The sequence below is a fragment of the Miscanthus floridulus genome, chromosome 1 (assembly GCF_019320115.1).
Source record: "Miscanthus floridulus cultivar M001 chromosome 1, ASM1932011v1, whole genome shotgun sequence".
Classification (NCBI taxonomy): Eukaryota; Viridiplantae; Streptophyta; class Magnoliopsida; order Poales; family Poaceae; genus Miscanthus; species Miscanthus floridulus.
In genome coordinates, this window is record NC_089580.1 from 18686835 (window position 1) to 18703971 (window position 17137).

At 41.1% G+C, this 17137-nt stretch overlaps 1 protein-coding gene and 1 pseudogene across 3 annotated transcripts; both read right to left on the reverse strand.

Annotated features, from left to right (window-relative positions):
- Positions 1 to 2582: 2582 nt before the first annotated feature.
- Positions 2583 to 11997, reverse strand: LOC136474894 (uncharacterized). Of its 3 annotated transcripts, none has more exons than XR_010763040.1 (15): positions 11769 to 11997; positions 9162 to 9277; positions 8971 to 9053; positions 8688 to 8753; positions 8173 to 8592; positions 7930 to 8077; positions 7759 to 7837; positions 7492 to 7599; positions 6894 to 7358; positions 6661 to 6803; positions 6457 to 6573; positions 4842 to 4929; positions 3967 to 4068; positions 3042 to 3319; positions 2583 to 2690 (listed from the first exon to the last, which is right to left on the reverse strand). XR_010763040.1 is itself a non-coding variant. In XM_066472469.1 (13 exons), the coding sequence occupies exons 9-13, from the start codon at positions 7159 to 7161 to the stop codon at positions 4004 to 4006; spliced, it is 681 nt and encodes a 226-aa protein (XP_066328566.1). In that variant the 5' UTR covers positions 7162 to 7358; positions 7492 to 7599; positions 7759 to 7837; positions 7930 to 8077; positions 8173 to 8592; positions 8688 to 8753; positions 8971 to 9053; positions 9162 to 9277; positions 11769 to 11997; the 3' UTR covers positions 3451 to 4003. The 3 variants fall into 3 exon arrangements, 1 of the variants encoding a protein (XP_066328566.1); XR_010763041.1 differs by lacking the exons at positions 2583 to 2690; positions 3042 to 3319 and adding exons at positions 3451 to 3814; positions 4596 to 4743 and having other exon boundaries at positions 3916 to 4068; XM_066472469.1 differs by lacking the exons at positions 2583 to 2690; positions 3042 to 3319 and having other exon boundaries at positions 3451 to 4068.
- Positions 11961 to 13741, reverse strand: LOC136474883 (protein FAF-like, chloroplastic; annotated as a pseudogene).
- Between the last annotated feature and the right edge of the window lie 3396 nt (positions 13742 to 17137).

Genomic DNA, 17137 nt, shown 5'->3' on the forward strand with positions numbered 1-17137 from the left:
TGCGACTTCGACTCGCCCGATCCCTTGTTGCGCCCAATGCCTTATGCCCTGGTTGATGACTCTATCTCGCCCGATCCCTCATTGGACATGACCAAATGCCTAGGACCGTGCTCCTGGAAACGATGGGTTAGAAACTAGAAAGAGGAGGCTACACCCACCAAGGTGCACACACACACTCCCACTGACAAAACCCCCGAGGCGATTCTGCCCGAATCACCGAGGGGCTTGGGGGCTACACCCGCGGGTGCGCTCACGCACACCCTCTGTCGAAACAAAAAAAAATCCCCCATTGGCAACACAAAAACTCCCCGAACGATTCTACCCGACTCACCCAGGGGCTCGGGGGCTACACCCACGGATGCGCTCACATGTAGGCGCTGTCAAGACAAAGATCCCCCAGACGATTCTACCCAAATCGCCCAGGGGCTTAGGGGCTCCTGTCAGGTTCATAAACCCAAGGTCCCTCATAGACCTACTTCCCAACAAAAGCTCGGCCCAGCAGACGACATTGCGAACAACGCGCAACTCCTAGGCCGACCCAAAAAACTAACGATAGGCCAGAAAGGCGATCCAATCTCCGACCGGAAGGCCTAGCCAAGAAGGAACAATGCTCGCTTTTTGACTCTAGCCCACCTCTCCGACCAAAAGGCCTAGCCAAGGAGGAACGACGCTCACTTTTGACCTCGGCCCACCTCTCTAACTAGAAGGCCTAGCCAAGGAGGAACGGCGCTCGCTTCCAACTCTAACCCGCCTCTCCAACCGAAAGGCCTGGCTAAGGAGGAATGACGCTTGCTTCTGACCTGGACCGCCTCTCTGATCGAAAGGCCTAGCCAAACACCGCTTCCAACTCCGACCCATGTCTATGACCAGGGATGCACCGAACCTCTACTTACATCTCTTCTCCGACTAACACAGTCGGAGCCAACTAGGACTAACCGACCAGGGATGCCCTTTCGGTGACGACCTTAGAAACGAGCAGAGCAAGTAAGGCAAGATGCATAGTCAACTACAATACCAACGACCGTACCCTATGCACCTATAGGATAGTACCAACAGGGCACGTCAAAAGGGTGCCCTGCCACCTTCCAGGCAAGTCAGAACCCAAGCAGTGTTGTGGGCACCGACATTTGCCCTACAGTGTTGTGGGCGCCATCAATTCCCATACCAGGCAAACATGGTAACCCCCCTCCACATGCCTCTGGGCATCAACTGTATGGTAGGCGCTGACATCTACCATACCAGAAGAAGACGACAGAACCTCCCACATGCGTCTAACATCAACAGTTTTATGGGCGCCTACAATCATCTTGTACCCGATGGCATAGGCAACAAGACTTAGTAGCATATGTACGCTCTCTCTCCCTCTCTCTATCACTTGTAAGACCATCCCCTTCATCTATAAAAGGGGATGCGCTCCCTCAAAAAGGAGGAGGACTCAAACGATTCGAACAACCAACGATCGATTCACCCTCTGCTAGCTTTAGACACTCTAAAGCTATACAGAGCACATGCTCGAATACTTAGCGCACGTAGGAGCTCCCGTCACTCTCGGCCCTTCAATCCAAAGTCCGACCAGACCTCTTGCACCCCCATCTTTCTCCCTCTTGTTTATAACCCCACAACAAACTTTGAGCACCTGGGCTCAGGAATAAAGTCACCGATAACTCAAACTAGACTTAGGGCACGTTGCCTAAATCAGTATAAACCCTGTGTCATTGAGTGCTAGGCCACATCCGATCACAACATATGGCAAAACTATAAATATTTACGTGTTGGTCACTTTCTGCACTGACAAATACACAAAGTGACATTGCAACTAGTACTACCTCAGTATCATACTTCATCACTTTAGATCGACCATCATCAGAACTATTGTATTCATTAGAAATTATGTCATTGACGTACTTGATATGAAGATGCCTAATATCAGCTTTAGAAAACTTGTCCATCAAATAGACATTTAGCTCCCAAAGCTCTAGATTCTTCATCATGAAGATACCACTATCATTGCTTAAGCTGAAATAAGATATGAGAAAGACAAGACAGAATATTATAAGCACCACACAAAATGATATGATCTAAAAAAATTAAAAAAAGATTGTACATTACCTACTTCTCAGTCTGCTGAGGTACATCTGCATAGATAACTTCATATCCATGGAACCCAAAGTCAATTTGAACAACTTCACTCTAGATTATGGTCAAGTTTAGTATCTAAAAGCAGGTAGAGAAAATAATTAGAGTGTAGATATATATTTTTTCTTATTTGAACAAAATTTCACATTGCATTCAAACAAAATGATGTGAATCCACGTGCTGCTACTACTTACAAATTCATCACAGACAACTTTATGGAAATGTGAGTCTACTCCAAAATGTAGAGTAGAGGAATCCAAGATTACAATCAATTTTTGAGTGATATACACAACAACCACATACCACCGATCAAGGAAAATAATTGGAAAATAAAGCTGACAAAATAACATAAAATGAAAAAAGGATTATTAGCACAACTGCAATGCACACAACATATGTGCTAAAGCTTAAAAAAATTAAAAGGATGTGTTACTTATATATTGCCTGTATGCTAATGACCTTGCACGACCATCACCCTTAAAACATTTCACTGCATTATCATATAGCTCCTTCTCCTTGCTATCATTAGGACCATAATTTCTAATAAAATAGTCCTACAAAAATAGATTGGTCAATATTATTTTATTTGATATAGTTACCACATGGAATTGAGAAAAAAAAAGAAATAAATGACACTTACACCAACTTTAGAGAAGAAATAATGCTTGTAAGAATTCTTAGAGTGTTTCCTATGAAATAACAATCTGCACAAAGCATTCACTACAAAGTAATGGAGCTTTCCTTGAGGCTTAAGAGAACTTGCAAGTGCACTTAATTTCACAACCACTTGCTCATAATCGATTACTGTAAGACTAAGACAAATGAAAACAATTCATAATTACTAGATTCAAGTGTACTCATGAGTGGTGAAAATGCTAAGGAGGTTGTAAACATTTAAAACTTACTCGGAATGTTCAGTTTCTACCATCTTCAAAACAATAGTATACACATCAGCTTCAAGCCTCGACACTATCATCTATGAATGAGGCATCATATAAGGGATCAACTTGTATTTACTTGGGATCACTATCCTCCTAGGACAATGAACAACCAACTTTGCACTAGAAGAGTACCAAGGACCTTGGTTTGAAAAGGACTCAGAGTCGTCTGATAAACCATTGTTTCCCATACTTTTTGCAGAAATAGAAGCCCCACCTCGATGGGATTCAAGAGGTGTAGGTGCCTACAAAATTAGGAAAAAACATAAAGTTGTTCAAAAATCATAAAGTAAAAATTGACATAATAGGGTTCATACTATTTCATTCTATTCTCCAAATACCTAACAAACAATCACACAAACAAACATGGCTGAGAGGTATAAAGAAAGGGACAACATAAATGCTTCTATTGCCTTTATTCTCAATATATACAGCACTAGTACCGCTAAGGTACACTAGAGTATGGATACTACTACAACTACATGTACTAGCTATTACATGACTGAGAGCAGCCCCAACTACTAACAATTATCCTTCCACTACCATGGCTGCACCAAAAGCAAAATCAGCAGGTCATCTCACAAGACAATTGTTCTAAATTGATAAAACTAAAGATGTCAATTTACAATGTCATAGTGTTCTCCAGAAGGGCTGATTGCAGCTAGAGGAACAACAACAGTTGGATCTTCAGCAGTCATAGAATAATAAGTAAAAGGTAAAGACTCCATATGGACAAGGTCCTAATCAAAAAATACTACCATATTAGTTACAGAAAAGAGACAAAAGAGAACACAAGATATGTCACAATATTATATTGATCTAATCTAATAAACAAGCTTACAGTTTCAACATTGTCATTTCTTTTGGTCTAAATAGTTTCCTGATTGCTCACATTACCGCCTCCACCAAATGGATTAGACACCATCCGGTCAACAAACATCTAACCCTCTGATGCAGGGCAAAATTGGAAGTAGAAGCTGCTCTCGGATTGAACCTATCAAAGAGTGAAAGTAAATCAAGTGTTAGTACAATAAGACAAGTTACAAGAAACTCTTTTTTTGTTCTATGAGATAATCAATGACAAAGCACCTTGACTTCAAACAAAAAAAACTAGAAAATACAAAACTCACATTTAGTTGGACATTCTTATGTGTAGCTGCAGCTTTAGAAGGTAACACTTAGGCTTCTCTCTGAAGATTATACTCTAAAGTACAAGCTTACTAGATACTGGACTGATAGGATGCCTCAGTTTAGGATCTTCAACATAATTTCCTAAATCATCCTCATCATCAAACATTCTAAAAGATGGCATGCTAGGACTATTAAAGTAGGGAGCCTTATTCTTCATACAAGGTTTCTGAACAGGTGCTTTCCCATCTTTATCAAATACTAAATTGGTAAAGAAGGTTCAAACTTACAGGTGATAAAGAACAAATATTGCACATGTCAAATACCATAATTGCAGTATTTTAAAAGTGCAATTTACTACTAATAAAGGTGCAATCTAGAAAAAGTATTAACCAGTACGATCCAAAGCATGAGCTGCATTTTTAGCCAGTTGAGTTTCTTTTAAATGGCAGGGAATAGCTTTTGGGTCTAAAAACATTGTCTGTGCACTAGAAGCAGTTTGGACATTCTTCAATGCATCTAATTTCACATTGTCCTTGGACTGAAAAACAAATAAGAAAAATGGATGTCAACTATCACATGATCAGAACAAGATAGTTTGGACATGAACACAATTCAGTTTTAGTTCAATCTTCTTACGTTTGGTTGCAGCAAACAATGGGCCTTCTTCAACAAGTACAGGATTATCCTTTGTACCTCCATTTCCAGTATGATCCAGCATAATTACCTAAAATTGACAAATACATTATTCAGGCAATATATAAGTCATATCTGTAGTGCATCAGTGATCTATCATAGGGATTTATTATCCATGACACTAGTAAAGTAATAAAGCCTTAGTGATCAATTGCAAGGATTTATTTTCCATGACACTGTTAAGGTAAAAATATTACCCAATGATGGAAGGGAAATGAGCATGCGATGAGGATAACCTTAACTTGGCTCTATTAATTGAAATTAATTATCTTATTCTAGGGCACCAGGTAATGCACGATGCAACACTACTAGATTGTACAAGATCAATACTTTCTGTGTCCAAGTATATCATACAAAAGAATATGCTCATTTCTTTGATAAGGCTCAGCAGCATGTTTTAAAAGGTACATGGAATAAATTAGCTTCTAAGTGCTATGGACTATGTTTTACGCCCCACTTCTAGCCTCAGTTTCTCTTGCTAAAACCAAAACAGAGACCAAACAACTGCCTTCTACTATTGGTTCTTAGAGAACCTGAGGCTGCCATCAAGAAAGAAGCCAAGAGTTTTTCCTTCCTAGCTTTTGTCTAGCTTTCCCTCTGTTGCCCACCCACCAACCTACTGGGCTTCTCCCACAAAACAGTTTGGAGTGCCATCCAATAAGAAGCTAGCATATTTCAACCTAAGAGAAGCAAAATCCAAAAAGTAGAAAAACTGGACCACTGCCAAACATGGATACATAGCCACAATTAGCATGAGATGAAGACTTGCTTCCCAGTTCAGTGGATGACCACAACGGGCATGCTGCCAATGGACCATGCCCACACCTACCCAATGGACCATGCCCACACCTACACAATGGCTTGGTCACTGCTGCATAGTATTCTAAATCTAGAGCACTACAGGAATTGTGTGACTTGATGCGAAGCAGAGAGAAGGTAAATGGAGGAGAAGAGATATGTGGAAGTGGAACACTTGTCAACATTAAGGGCCTTGGTTAAAACCTTTGATGACCCTGTCCTATATATAATTCTGTTCCCCAAGACTAGGCAATGTTGCACCAGCTTCTTATGGACTTGATTGCCCTTTTTACATACTGCACCAATGCCATTTAGACTTAGTTGTTCAACCATTGGAAGATAAAATAAACACTACATTTTTGGTAGAAAAAAAGATTTAAGAATTTTGTAATAAATCTAAACTAGAAGTGAAGATCATGGGACATCATCATATTTCAGTTATAGGAATATTCTCTCCAATAAGAAAAAGTTGCTCAAATTATCAAAAGTGTTACTTCAGCTATGTATATCTTCCTTAGGAATCGGTGATCATGACAGACACAATAATGTAGCTATGCAGAGCAGTATGCTGCTGCCTTAAACAAGGTTGATCAATGACATAGCTAATAAAATGGAAGGAAAAAGATGCAACTTATGCTAAATGATGGACTAACAGGTGAGACTAGTGCACAACAACTAGACACATTATTCAGGCTATCTATATATAGCAGTGAGGAGCACACACAGAAAACAAAAAAAATAGCAAAACATGGAAACTCACTTTTAGAACAAGCTTCTGACGTTTGGTTGCAGCTTTAGAAGCTAACATTAGGGCTTCTTCAAAAAGTATAGGATTATCCTTTGTACCTCCATTTCTAGCATAATCCAGTACACTTGCCTAAAATTTACAAATACATATTATTCAGGGAAATAATTTGTAACTAAATCTCTATTCAAAACACAAGAACATATTCAAAACATTGACCTCAGCATCATCATCTTTTCTGCAACTGAGAGGGGATTTTCCAAGATGTTGAGATAGTCCATGTCGAGTCCTAGAAGCTACACTATCAGGAGTGGAAGTTTGTGATGCATAGTTTTTCCTCTTCTTCTTCCTTCTACCTGAATCTGCACCTCAAAAATATTCATAAGAGTATGAACAAGAGATACAAAGTTAACTCAATGCTGAAAAAATGCTACAAAAAATACTTTATGTACCTTGAGCTGATGAGTTATTGGAAGAAATAATTACAGTTGCCTGAGAAACACCACAATTGTCACTACCAAAAACATTGTATGCACTATCTGAATCAACTTTTTCAATCATAGAAACTTCTTCATCATTAATTTTAGTAGCAGCAGCCATTGTGGGATCAACAACTTCCACATTAAATACAGCAGCAGTAGGCAATGTGGTATCCAAAACATCTTCCACAATGGTATGAGTTGAAGCAGCAGGCGTTGGGGCTTCAAATTCATGAGCCATTGCATCATCATCTTTGTGGCTAACATTGGCTAGAGAAGGGATTCCGGCAATAGAATTCTCAGGCAGTGGATCATCATCAACTACATGCCATGATAGTTTTTCATGTACTAGAATATTGAGATAACAAGTTTGTTAGGGCTCCTGAAACCATGTGTTATGTGATGTTCTTGGAAAATGCCACACAAAGCTTCATTGTCCTGTCATGTCAAATTAATAGTAATTTAAAATAGCAACAATTGTGGATTCTGCATATTAAAATAGCAATGAACTAAACCACACAAATATTAAACTAAATGAAATACTCATGAACATACTGAACAAGACACCTACTTGTTCATCAAATAATCTACAATCAGTATACAGAGAATCCCTAAAAGAAGCACAAGTATCATCCGGTAACAAAGATTCAGCATAACAAGTTTCCTCAATAGATTTGACCTACACAAAATATATTACAGTTAGTCAGTCAGTAATCTAAACAAGAACAAAACAAACATGACAACACTCATAAAATCTCAAACCAAGACTTATCGGATGCTTTCCAAACTTATCAACAGAGACACAATCATATGAAGCATATTTTTTTTATCATAGAACCTTTCCAACATAGAATTCTTAGCAAATTTGGGGGAAGCTAGTGACGAGATCCAAAGTTTAGGAAGTCTAGATAGTAAGCCTACAAGAAATTACAAAGTTGTCAGTAAATACATTACATATAGATGACAAAAAGTAATTGATAGAAAAACAAGCAACGGAAAAAAGACATACCACAAAGAAGTATATGTAGCCACCGATTGTCCTTCTTTGCTTTTTTTTGTATAATGATATTGAAGCAAACAACCATTCAAATACAAACTTGGACCAGTCCCAATATTTCACAGTCGAAACATCAATCAAAGCACCTAGATACTTGGGGCTGAGAAGAGTACTTGAGTTTAGTCACAGAAAAGTTGACAATGCAACAACCATGAAGTATTAGAAGATGTCATCATCAGACAAAGTGTTGCTTACCAACTTCTTGCCAAAGGTCTTGATGAGGGGCAAAGAAGTCTCATTGATTTCTTTAAGAAAATTAGCCTTTGCAGACTCATCTTTCTGTTGCCTGATGTCTTCACCACTAATTGAAATCCCTAAGAAAAGGTGAACTAATTTTGCAGAAAAAGGGACTACTTTGCCTCCAATAAGTATATCACAACAGTTGACATCGACTTGATCCGTAATCTATTGGACAAAGTTTCTAGGCACTGAACATCCAACATACCCAAGCAAGATCCCAAATCCATGATCCCTGATGATCTTTTTCTTACGCTCATCCAATTCTCTTATTTTATGTCCAAAATACTTATTATTGCACCTGCTTCCTGCTTTACCAGATGAACTCTCATCGGCAGTTGATTTTCCTTTAACGGTGCCTTTAACATCTCTAGTATTCTAAAAAACCAATGAAAAAAATAAGTTTTCAGTTATGAAACTAATCATCAGTTCACTAAACATGGTGTCAAAAAATCACATGCTACTAAATTTACCTTTGCAGCACGCTTCTGAACTCCAGAACATCGTGGTTTCCCTTTCTTCTGAATAGACTTAGAAAACTGAAAAAAACAATATCAATAGTTAGTTCAAAAAAACATAGTGACATAGACTGATTCGAGTAACTTAACTGCTAGATAATAAGAACAGAAAAGGTTGATATGTGCAAATGAGACATAGACTGATGTCCTACTCCTATGACTATGACATAGTGAAGGTAATAGTCCAAAAGAGATACAGAAATATGCATTGTTCAGTAATAAAAGTTTTAGAACATACTCCAGAAAACACTCCTTTCAGATGCTTGAAAGCCTAGACTGCTACAGCAGGATCAATATCATCATCTGAGGAGTTTGGATCCCCTAAAAAGGCAGTAGCAACAACAACAATAACAAAGCCTTTAAGTCACAAACAAGTATCATGTTATATACACAGGTGCATAAACAAACAAAATCAAGTAAACTTATTACCTCATCAATATTCAATGAATCAGAGTTGTTGTCTTCTTCAGAGTTCATATCAAAGTCATCATCACTCTCACCATTTATAGATTGAGCATCAGAACCCAACTCATCATCATCCATGGCTATATAACAAAAAATAATAATGTTTAATCAGCTACAGTTTTCTTAAAAATTATGCATACCTACCATTCAGTAACTCACATGAGTGAGCTCTTTTACTTTAGTTCAGTACTGAAATCAACATTTAATTTTTCAGAAAAAACAAACAACAACAGAAGATGTGGGGTTCAGTGAGCAACTAAGATTCTCCGTCGACTACCGAATGCCATGGCTTAGATTCAGCATAGCAACTATGCTCAAGCTCACATATGTGCAACTGAAAATTTGTTCGACCACATCAAGTAAGACAGACAATGCTTCATATAGAATACCAAAGAAAGAACTAGACCATTAAACTGTTATAGAGAATGAAAACTTGAGTCGCAACATGAATGTGAGAATGTTTGATCTTTTCTCCTATAACGGTGTCATTATTATCAAGCCATGGGAGAATAAAATTGTGTTTATATTTGTTCAAAAATGTACAGAATACAAAGAGAGGGTACAAAAGGATACTTTGATAGATGAGAGAAAGGTAAGTTCAACTCATACTTCTGGAGCATCAAAAGTTTGTTCTGTTGAATTATTTCAATAAGGATCATTTTTCTCATTTGCAGAAAGCAGCCCTTACTCGAATGGGATCCATTTCATCAGAACAAGCAGGTATATCCAAAAGATAACTTATTTTTGGGCACCAAATAATTGGCATATGGTCATTTCTTAAAATAATCACTCACCCTAAACACATGTTCATAAGATATTCGGGGAAACTTGAAATATATGAAATTGTCATGTACATATGTACTTGTGTCAAATGAGCATAGTAGCTTAAAATATCATATACTACTGTGCAGTTTTTTCTTAATCACCAAACAATCTAATTAGTTAACTCTGCAGCTGATAATGAAGATCCTATAAAGAAGCGCAGGGTTGAGCGCTCACGCAAGTATGTGATGGTTCTCTTCTTTCAACAAAATGGTCTTGAACAATGAGTTATAATTATCCTACAGTTTGAGATGTTCCATTACATTCTTATGGTTCAGAATGGCAGAAGCAAAGGAAAGAAGTTCCACACCAGTAATACCATCTGACATGCAAGCCATACTTAAACGATGTGAAACCCTAGAGAAGGAGGTCTGATCACTAAAACTTAACCTATCTTTCATGAACAGGTGGGTACACTGCTACAAGGACACAAGTTTCTAAGGAAAATTTTTGTCAAGTAATCATGAGCCACCTTTGTAAACCTATTTAATTAAATGTTTATAAACACGATTACAGGAAAGATTCAGAGCAGACCAAGCAGATCGAGGAACTTCAGACACCAGGTTCTACTGGTTACCCAAACACAAAGAAACAGAAACTCAAATTGGGTTTGCGCTGAATGATTGTACTGTTGATAAAAGGCGGAGTTGCCAGCTTGAGTTGAGGAAAGAAATGATCACATCTACCTAAACTCATGTCTGCTACTAGTGTTTGACGATGACAAACCAATAAACCACATATAGAGAACACGCAAGCCTGAACATGAAGTCTGACCGATTCATTCTGAAATGAACTCTGCACAATCCAAATTATTGCCATCGCCTTGCATTCAATCAGTTCTACAAGAATGCTTGCTTGCGGTGGCGAGATTCCAAACTATCAATATCACCTTGCATTCAAGAGGCTTCAGACCATTGCAGACATCAGGTTTGGTTTGATAAAACAAAACATACATGTTTAATTCGACAATGAACACTGAAAAATCCATGATTATTCGGGGCACTGCACAAAGAAATGGATGCTCGATGCTGAACTAGACAAACCTACAGACCAGCTTCATTCACGAACCACATCTAAACCTAGGAGACACTTCAAAGTTCTATCACAAAGTCTCTACAGATCACATCAATAAGCAATAACCCCACACGGCCACAGCCATAACAGATTCCTGGTCACACAGCACAACATCCAACATTCAAATGAATAGAATCAGAGTTGCTGCTACTCATCCATCACATAGTAGCCATGGCAAGCACCATGCCTGATGCACCCGCTGCAGACATTGAACAAGGATTAACCCAGCGCCCCCATGCCACTGCTTGCCAAACGTGCGCCCCGACGGCAAGCCCCACTTGGCCCACGCACTCGTCGTGCCTGCCGTCCGAGCAAGGAACCACGGCCGCAAACGAACTCTGCCTGCGAACAGAGTCGATGCGCCATGCACCCTAGCAACTGGCCCTACTGCAACCAAATCGACAGGCACAACTCAAAATCCCTCAAATCCAACGGAAATCCCCCATCTACGTCCAAAAATTCCCCACCCAAATCTCCATCCATCAGGAAACAGATGAGGCAAACTTCAGAGCACCAAAAAACAGCACTGAGCAGGAAGAGCAAACCACCGTTATCCTAGCAGGGAGGCAAGCTGCCTGGTGCCAGTCCTACTCCCGACGAGCAGCGGAACTTTCAAAGCCGACAACAAAATCAAACAAGCGCAAAAACAGGGGATCATATGACGAAAGCAGGTACCTCAGAGCTCTAGCAATGGCAGACGACGAACGAGCAGCCGATTGGTGAGGACGGGGAGACACACAGAGACGGGGAGGAGCGGAGCGGCGAGGTCGCCTCTCCTACCAGGAGAGTGTCGGAGGGGACAGGCGCGACTCCAAAAAAATAAACAGTGACGCCAATATCCAGACCCCACATGACAGACACAAAGCAAGCAGCACAGATCAGACGTTCTATTCTTCATCCTGCAGCCAGAAAATTTATGCGCCACCAAACCAAGAAACACATGTGTCCTGTAGCATTTTTGTTAATTTAAAGCTAGCAATGGCGACGCGCGCGACCGAACTGTCGCATTCATCGCTGCAAGTGTGGCTCTGACTGTGATGGATGGTTTTTTTGTTCAGGAGGTGGCAATGCAGCAGGGCTCCAGGATGAAGAGCTTCTTCTGCCGCAGCTGCCTGCACCGCCGCACGCTCTGCAGCAGGTCCTGCTTGTCCCCCCTCCGCGACGTGAACGACAGCAGGAGCTGCTTGGTCTCGGCCGCGGCGGAGGCGCCGGAAAGGTGCAGCCCGCCGCACTCGTCGTCGTCCTCCGGAGCCGGCGGGACGTCGACGTCGGTCCCCGTCGAGGCCACGGCGACCGCGGCCGCCAGCGTCGTCGTGGACGACGGCACCCGGCGCAGGGTCGGGCGTGGTGACTGCCGTCGCCGTCTCGTCGCAGGTGTCCGCCTCGTGCTGTGTCGTGTCGTCGGTGTGGCACCGGGGTTGGTCAGCGGACACCGGCGTGCTGCCGACGAACTTGTTGATCACGAGCGTCGAGCGGTGCACCTTGGCCGCGGTGTGCGTCTGCGGCTGCATGCTCACCTTGACCTCGACGACGGTGCCCCTGTCCACCACCTCCACATCCTCGTCCTCCTCCATCACCTCGTCGTCCTCCTCCATTTCCACGGCCGCCTCTTCCTCCTGCACGCTTCTGGGCTCCACGGTGCGGAAGTACGGCGCCTCTGCTGCGGCCTCGGTGATCTTGCTCGCCGCGCTCTGGTCGCGAGCAGAGCACTCGACGAAGGAGAGGCGGAGGCGTCCGCCCTGACGCTTCGCGTGGAGGTACCCGCGCGGCCTCACCACCACGGCCTCGACCACGAGGCGCCCGTCCTGGCGGCGCGCGCACATCTGCAGGCACGGCCCGTCGCTGCGCGACATGGACGGCAGCGGCGGCGGGAACGAGCGGCGCGGTGACCGCGTCCCGGCCGAGCAGTGGTAGTTCACCGCCGCGAGATCCTTGCTTTCCCACTGCTCCTCCTCGCAGCAGCGAGCCGCGTCGTGCTGCCAGAAGGACTCCTCCGGTGCTGCGGCAGCCGCCGCCGCCGGCAGCGGCGAGTCGAATAGGCTGGCCATGTCCAGGGACGACGTGAAGTCGCCGGAGCCGGTCTCGTTGCCGAGGCTCTCCGTGCAGACCTCGAGGCTCTTCTGGCTCATCAGGCTCGACGACCGGCGCACGAGCGGGTGCACGTACGGCTTGGACGCCTTCTTAGCGCCGGCGGGCGCCACCTTGTCGACGTCGGCCTGGATGGCGTTCCATATGTCCACCTGCGCAGGCCGGTCGTCGACGACGACCTCCGGCTGCTTGTACGGCTCGGCAGGGCGCAGCCAGCAGGGCGCCTCGAAGGCCGGAACAGCTGGGCCACGGCACACCGCCACCGACATCTTCGCCGCCTGGAGAAAGATGTGAAGTGGGAGTCGCGCTTGCTCCCTGTGAAGAGGCACGATCGTAAAGAGACGTGAGCAACAGATAGATTGCTGGCAGTCGCGCTTGTTGCAAAGAGTCTTGAGTAACCGACTGACTTAACCAGCGTGTCAGGCTTCTTACCTTAGATCAGAGAAGCGGGCAGAGGATGCACACTGCTGCGCCGCAAGGAGAAGCTCGGAATTTGTAAGCACTTGGTGTTGGAACTTGTGTGGTCTTGGGCTAGTAGTCCTGACTCTGGAGCTAGTAGATGTCTGGGCTGCTGTTGTTGCACAACACAAGCTTTGTTGCAAGCATGTATGGTGTGGTTGCTCAGCTGGGGTGGTATTTGTAGGCCGGGCTGCGGTGAGGGGAGAGAGGAGGTATTGGCCGTTCAGGGACAAAGGCGAGGGCCCCATGCTCTTCCACTACTTTGCATCCACCATGCTCTGTTTTCCCTCTGCCTTTTTGCAAGTTAATAAATAATAATGCTTTGGCATTTCTTGCCCGGTCATGGTGTCATGGTTTAGTCGGGATGCATAACATACTGTTGCTGAGGCTATCATGGATTGATAGATATATAGTTCTACTTAACCAATCATACGGATAAAATGGCTTTTTTTTCTTAAGCATACGAATAAAATGGTCCCCATGGATCGTGCAAGCATTGCTTGTGGTGATTGTGTTTAGTAAGAACAGAGGTGAGCATGACATCATAGCTGCAAGCATGATAGCAAGCCATCAAACTTTTATATGCGCTTGACTTTGTTTCACTACCACATAAACTGTCTTCACTGTCGGCAATTTCACCACCGGTTTGTACGGAACTGGCGGTGATAAGTTTCACTGTCGGTCGAAAGACTGGATAGTCATAATAGGGAGAAAAATCGGCGTTTAAAATTGTTTTCACCGTCGATACAAACCGTCGGTGATGACATTTTTTAGTAGTGTTTACTAGTCCATAAACTAATATGCATGTATGAGGTAAAAATATTTTTTTAGAAATACAAGAAATATAGAATTTTGTGAAATGCCTACAATATAATGTATACATATATTGATCACATTTCCTTACAATATACTCCATTCGTCCCAAAATAAATATACATCTCACATTTCGTGGAGTCAACAAATTCTAAATTTGACCAAATATATACAAAAAGTATTAATATTTATGACTCCAAACAAACATCTTTAGATGAATAACATCATATATTTTCATAGTAAACCTATTTAAAGATATAAATATTAATATTATTTTCTAAAAATCTAGTCAAACTTAAGAATATTTAATTTCTCGAAGTGCCAGATGTGCACATATTTTGGGTGGGAGTATACCTCTACTGAACATGGTCTCAAAAAGTTATTTTACTTGTGTATTCGTTGTTATATGTGGCCATATATGGTATGGTATCCAAAGTCCACCACATAATTGAGCGAGAAAGACCAAAACTATGCTTAGGTAAAAAATATATACAATGATGCAATATATTAGCAACATTTTAAACATTTTTAGAATGGTATATTGGATAATTTATAAGAAGAGGCATTTGGTAGTTTGGGATAGTTTTTCATAATGGTGGATGTGATAATTTACAAGTGGCTCTTTCGGATTCTTTGATCATTTTCCTATAATGGAATGGGTGGCTCCGTATTTTAGAAGGATGCATTTAGCGTAATTTATGCAAATCTTTTTCATAATGGTTGATATAGGTAATTTGGAAGCATGTATCAGGAGTACTTTGGGTATTTTTCGTAATTCAAGAGATGGATACTTCAGAAACATGTACCATCCAACTACTATTGGTGTCAATATTTATGATCAAATGTTTCTCTTGTTATGAGTATTCTTGGTATTTTCTCCTAGTGGCAATATTGGGGTATATATGTTGTTTCAATTTTCTGCTAATAATGTTTGTACTATGCAAAAATGAAATGATATTATATGTCATGTTTCATTTTCTATAATCACACCTAAATGAGCAGTGCAATGCAAGTAGGGAAAAAGGATAAGGATGTTACCGCATAAACTGAACAAATTATCCACGTGATTATTTGCCCATGAGTAATTTACATGGTTATAATTATTAGCAAAAATAGGTTATATGTATCCTTTTTCCTCTATTGAGAATTGATAATGTTATCATTTTTCTATGGTACTGTGTGGATTCAAGATTTCAAGCCGTTAGGTCAAGTGGGGTTCTTTAGCCCAGGGATGCGAGTAGCCCAGGAGAACAAAGAAGATAATGCATAGGTGCTTTCATATTAGTTTTGTCGGATATTCAACACATTATAGAGGTCCTTTAGATAGAGGGAGCGCCCGACTCCTGTCAAAAGTATGTTTTAAAGTTTTATTCTAAGTGAAATATCTTGAGTTTATAAAAGCTCAATATTTATGATCCATCGTGAAGCATAATTTTGTAATTTACTTATTTGGTGTCATAAATATTTACTTTTTATACAAATTTGGTCAGATTTAATATTTTGACTTAGAACAAATCTTAAATAATATATTTTTTGCGATAGAGGAAGTAATTTCTCTCTTAGACATACCGATCTTCCTTTTAGGATTAACTGAGTTATCAGAGCATGCATCTTTAACGGTAGATGGCATATTGATAAACCTTGATGTGGGCTTGCGCAGAGGGACATGCGAGTTGGGGTTGAAATGTCCAAGGACAAAAGTATCTTGGTTCACTACCAGTTCACAGCTGAAGCACCATCGACCCCCCCATTGTGCTCTCTTATCAAGTTACTCACTTTGCCCTCAATTACATATCAGTTTAGCTAAGCGCTGCTTCATAGAAAGATTCTATTTTGGTTGCTTTGAGTTTTGTTTGCGTCTCCATACAAGAAAAAGAATTATCTTTCGTCATTGTCTGGTGCTTGAAATGACCTTTGCCCTATTCACACCTTGCACAAGTGAGAAAGCATGAAACAGAACTCCCTATGCTTTTTGTTTCTCGTCACACTTACTTTCCGTCACCACAAGCAAATATTTATATGTTTATAGGTATAGCCTTTTAATTTCTTACCCTACTCGTTGTCCTCTTTAAGTGAATAGAGATACCATCTCTAGGCTTTAGCACATTTTTTGTCGGATGGAGAATGTGTTGTCATGTCTTATTATTTAGTAGCTATATAATTCTTTTATTTTGGAATCGAGAATCAAGCTCAAACTTACATTGGCTGTTTTGTTAGTACTCTGCTTTGTGTACTACACAGAAGTACACTTGAGTTAAACTGGAAGTGTGAGTTTTGAAAAGAGCAGATAAAAGACATTCAAACAACATGTTAGTAAACGTATTCATGCGGCAGAGGCCTAAGACAACTTGCGTGCTTTTGGTAGAAAGTCATGTTTGTAAACTCGGGCAATTTTAGTAGCAAAATAGTCTGTTCGAACAAAATTGCAAAAAAAAAACGACACACCTGCCTCTATTATTTTTCAACACATCTACCTCCCTCATTTTTTTACTCACAGCAGTATTATATATACTAGAATTATATATAGTAGCTCTCTAATTTTTCAACTTTTGAAAATCATTCTATTGTAAAATTATTTTGTGTAAAGTAATACTCGTACTCTAGTAAAACAAAATTAATGAGTTTCATATTATGGGAACAATTTAATTTTTGTAATGGACATTTAAACTTCCCTCTGTTCCACG

What these genes read in the sequence shown, in the direction of transcription:
- LOC136474894 (XM_066472469.1), bottom strand. Translation starts at nt 7,161, where the DNA reads ATGGCTCATGAATTTGAAGCCCCAACGCCTGCTGCTTCAACTCATACC. An exon ending in CAATAACTCATCAGCTCAAG is followed by an intron (nt 6,804 to 6,893) that starts GTACATAAAGTA and finishes TTTGAGGTGCAG; the next exon opens with ATTCAGGTAGAAGGAAGAAG. An exon ending in GTCAGAAGCTTGTTCTAAAA is followed by an intron (nt 4,930 to 6,456) that starts GTGAGTTTCCAT and finishes TGTCAATTTTAG; the next exon opens with GTAATTATGCTGGATCATAC.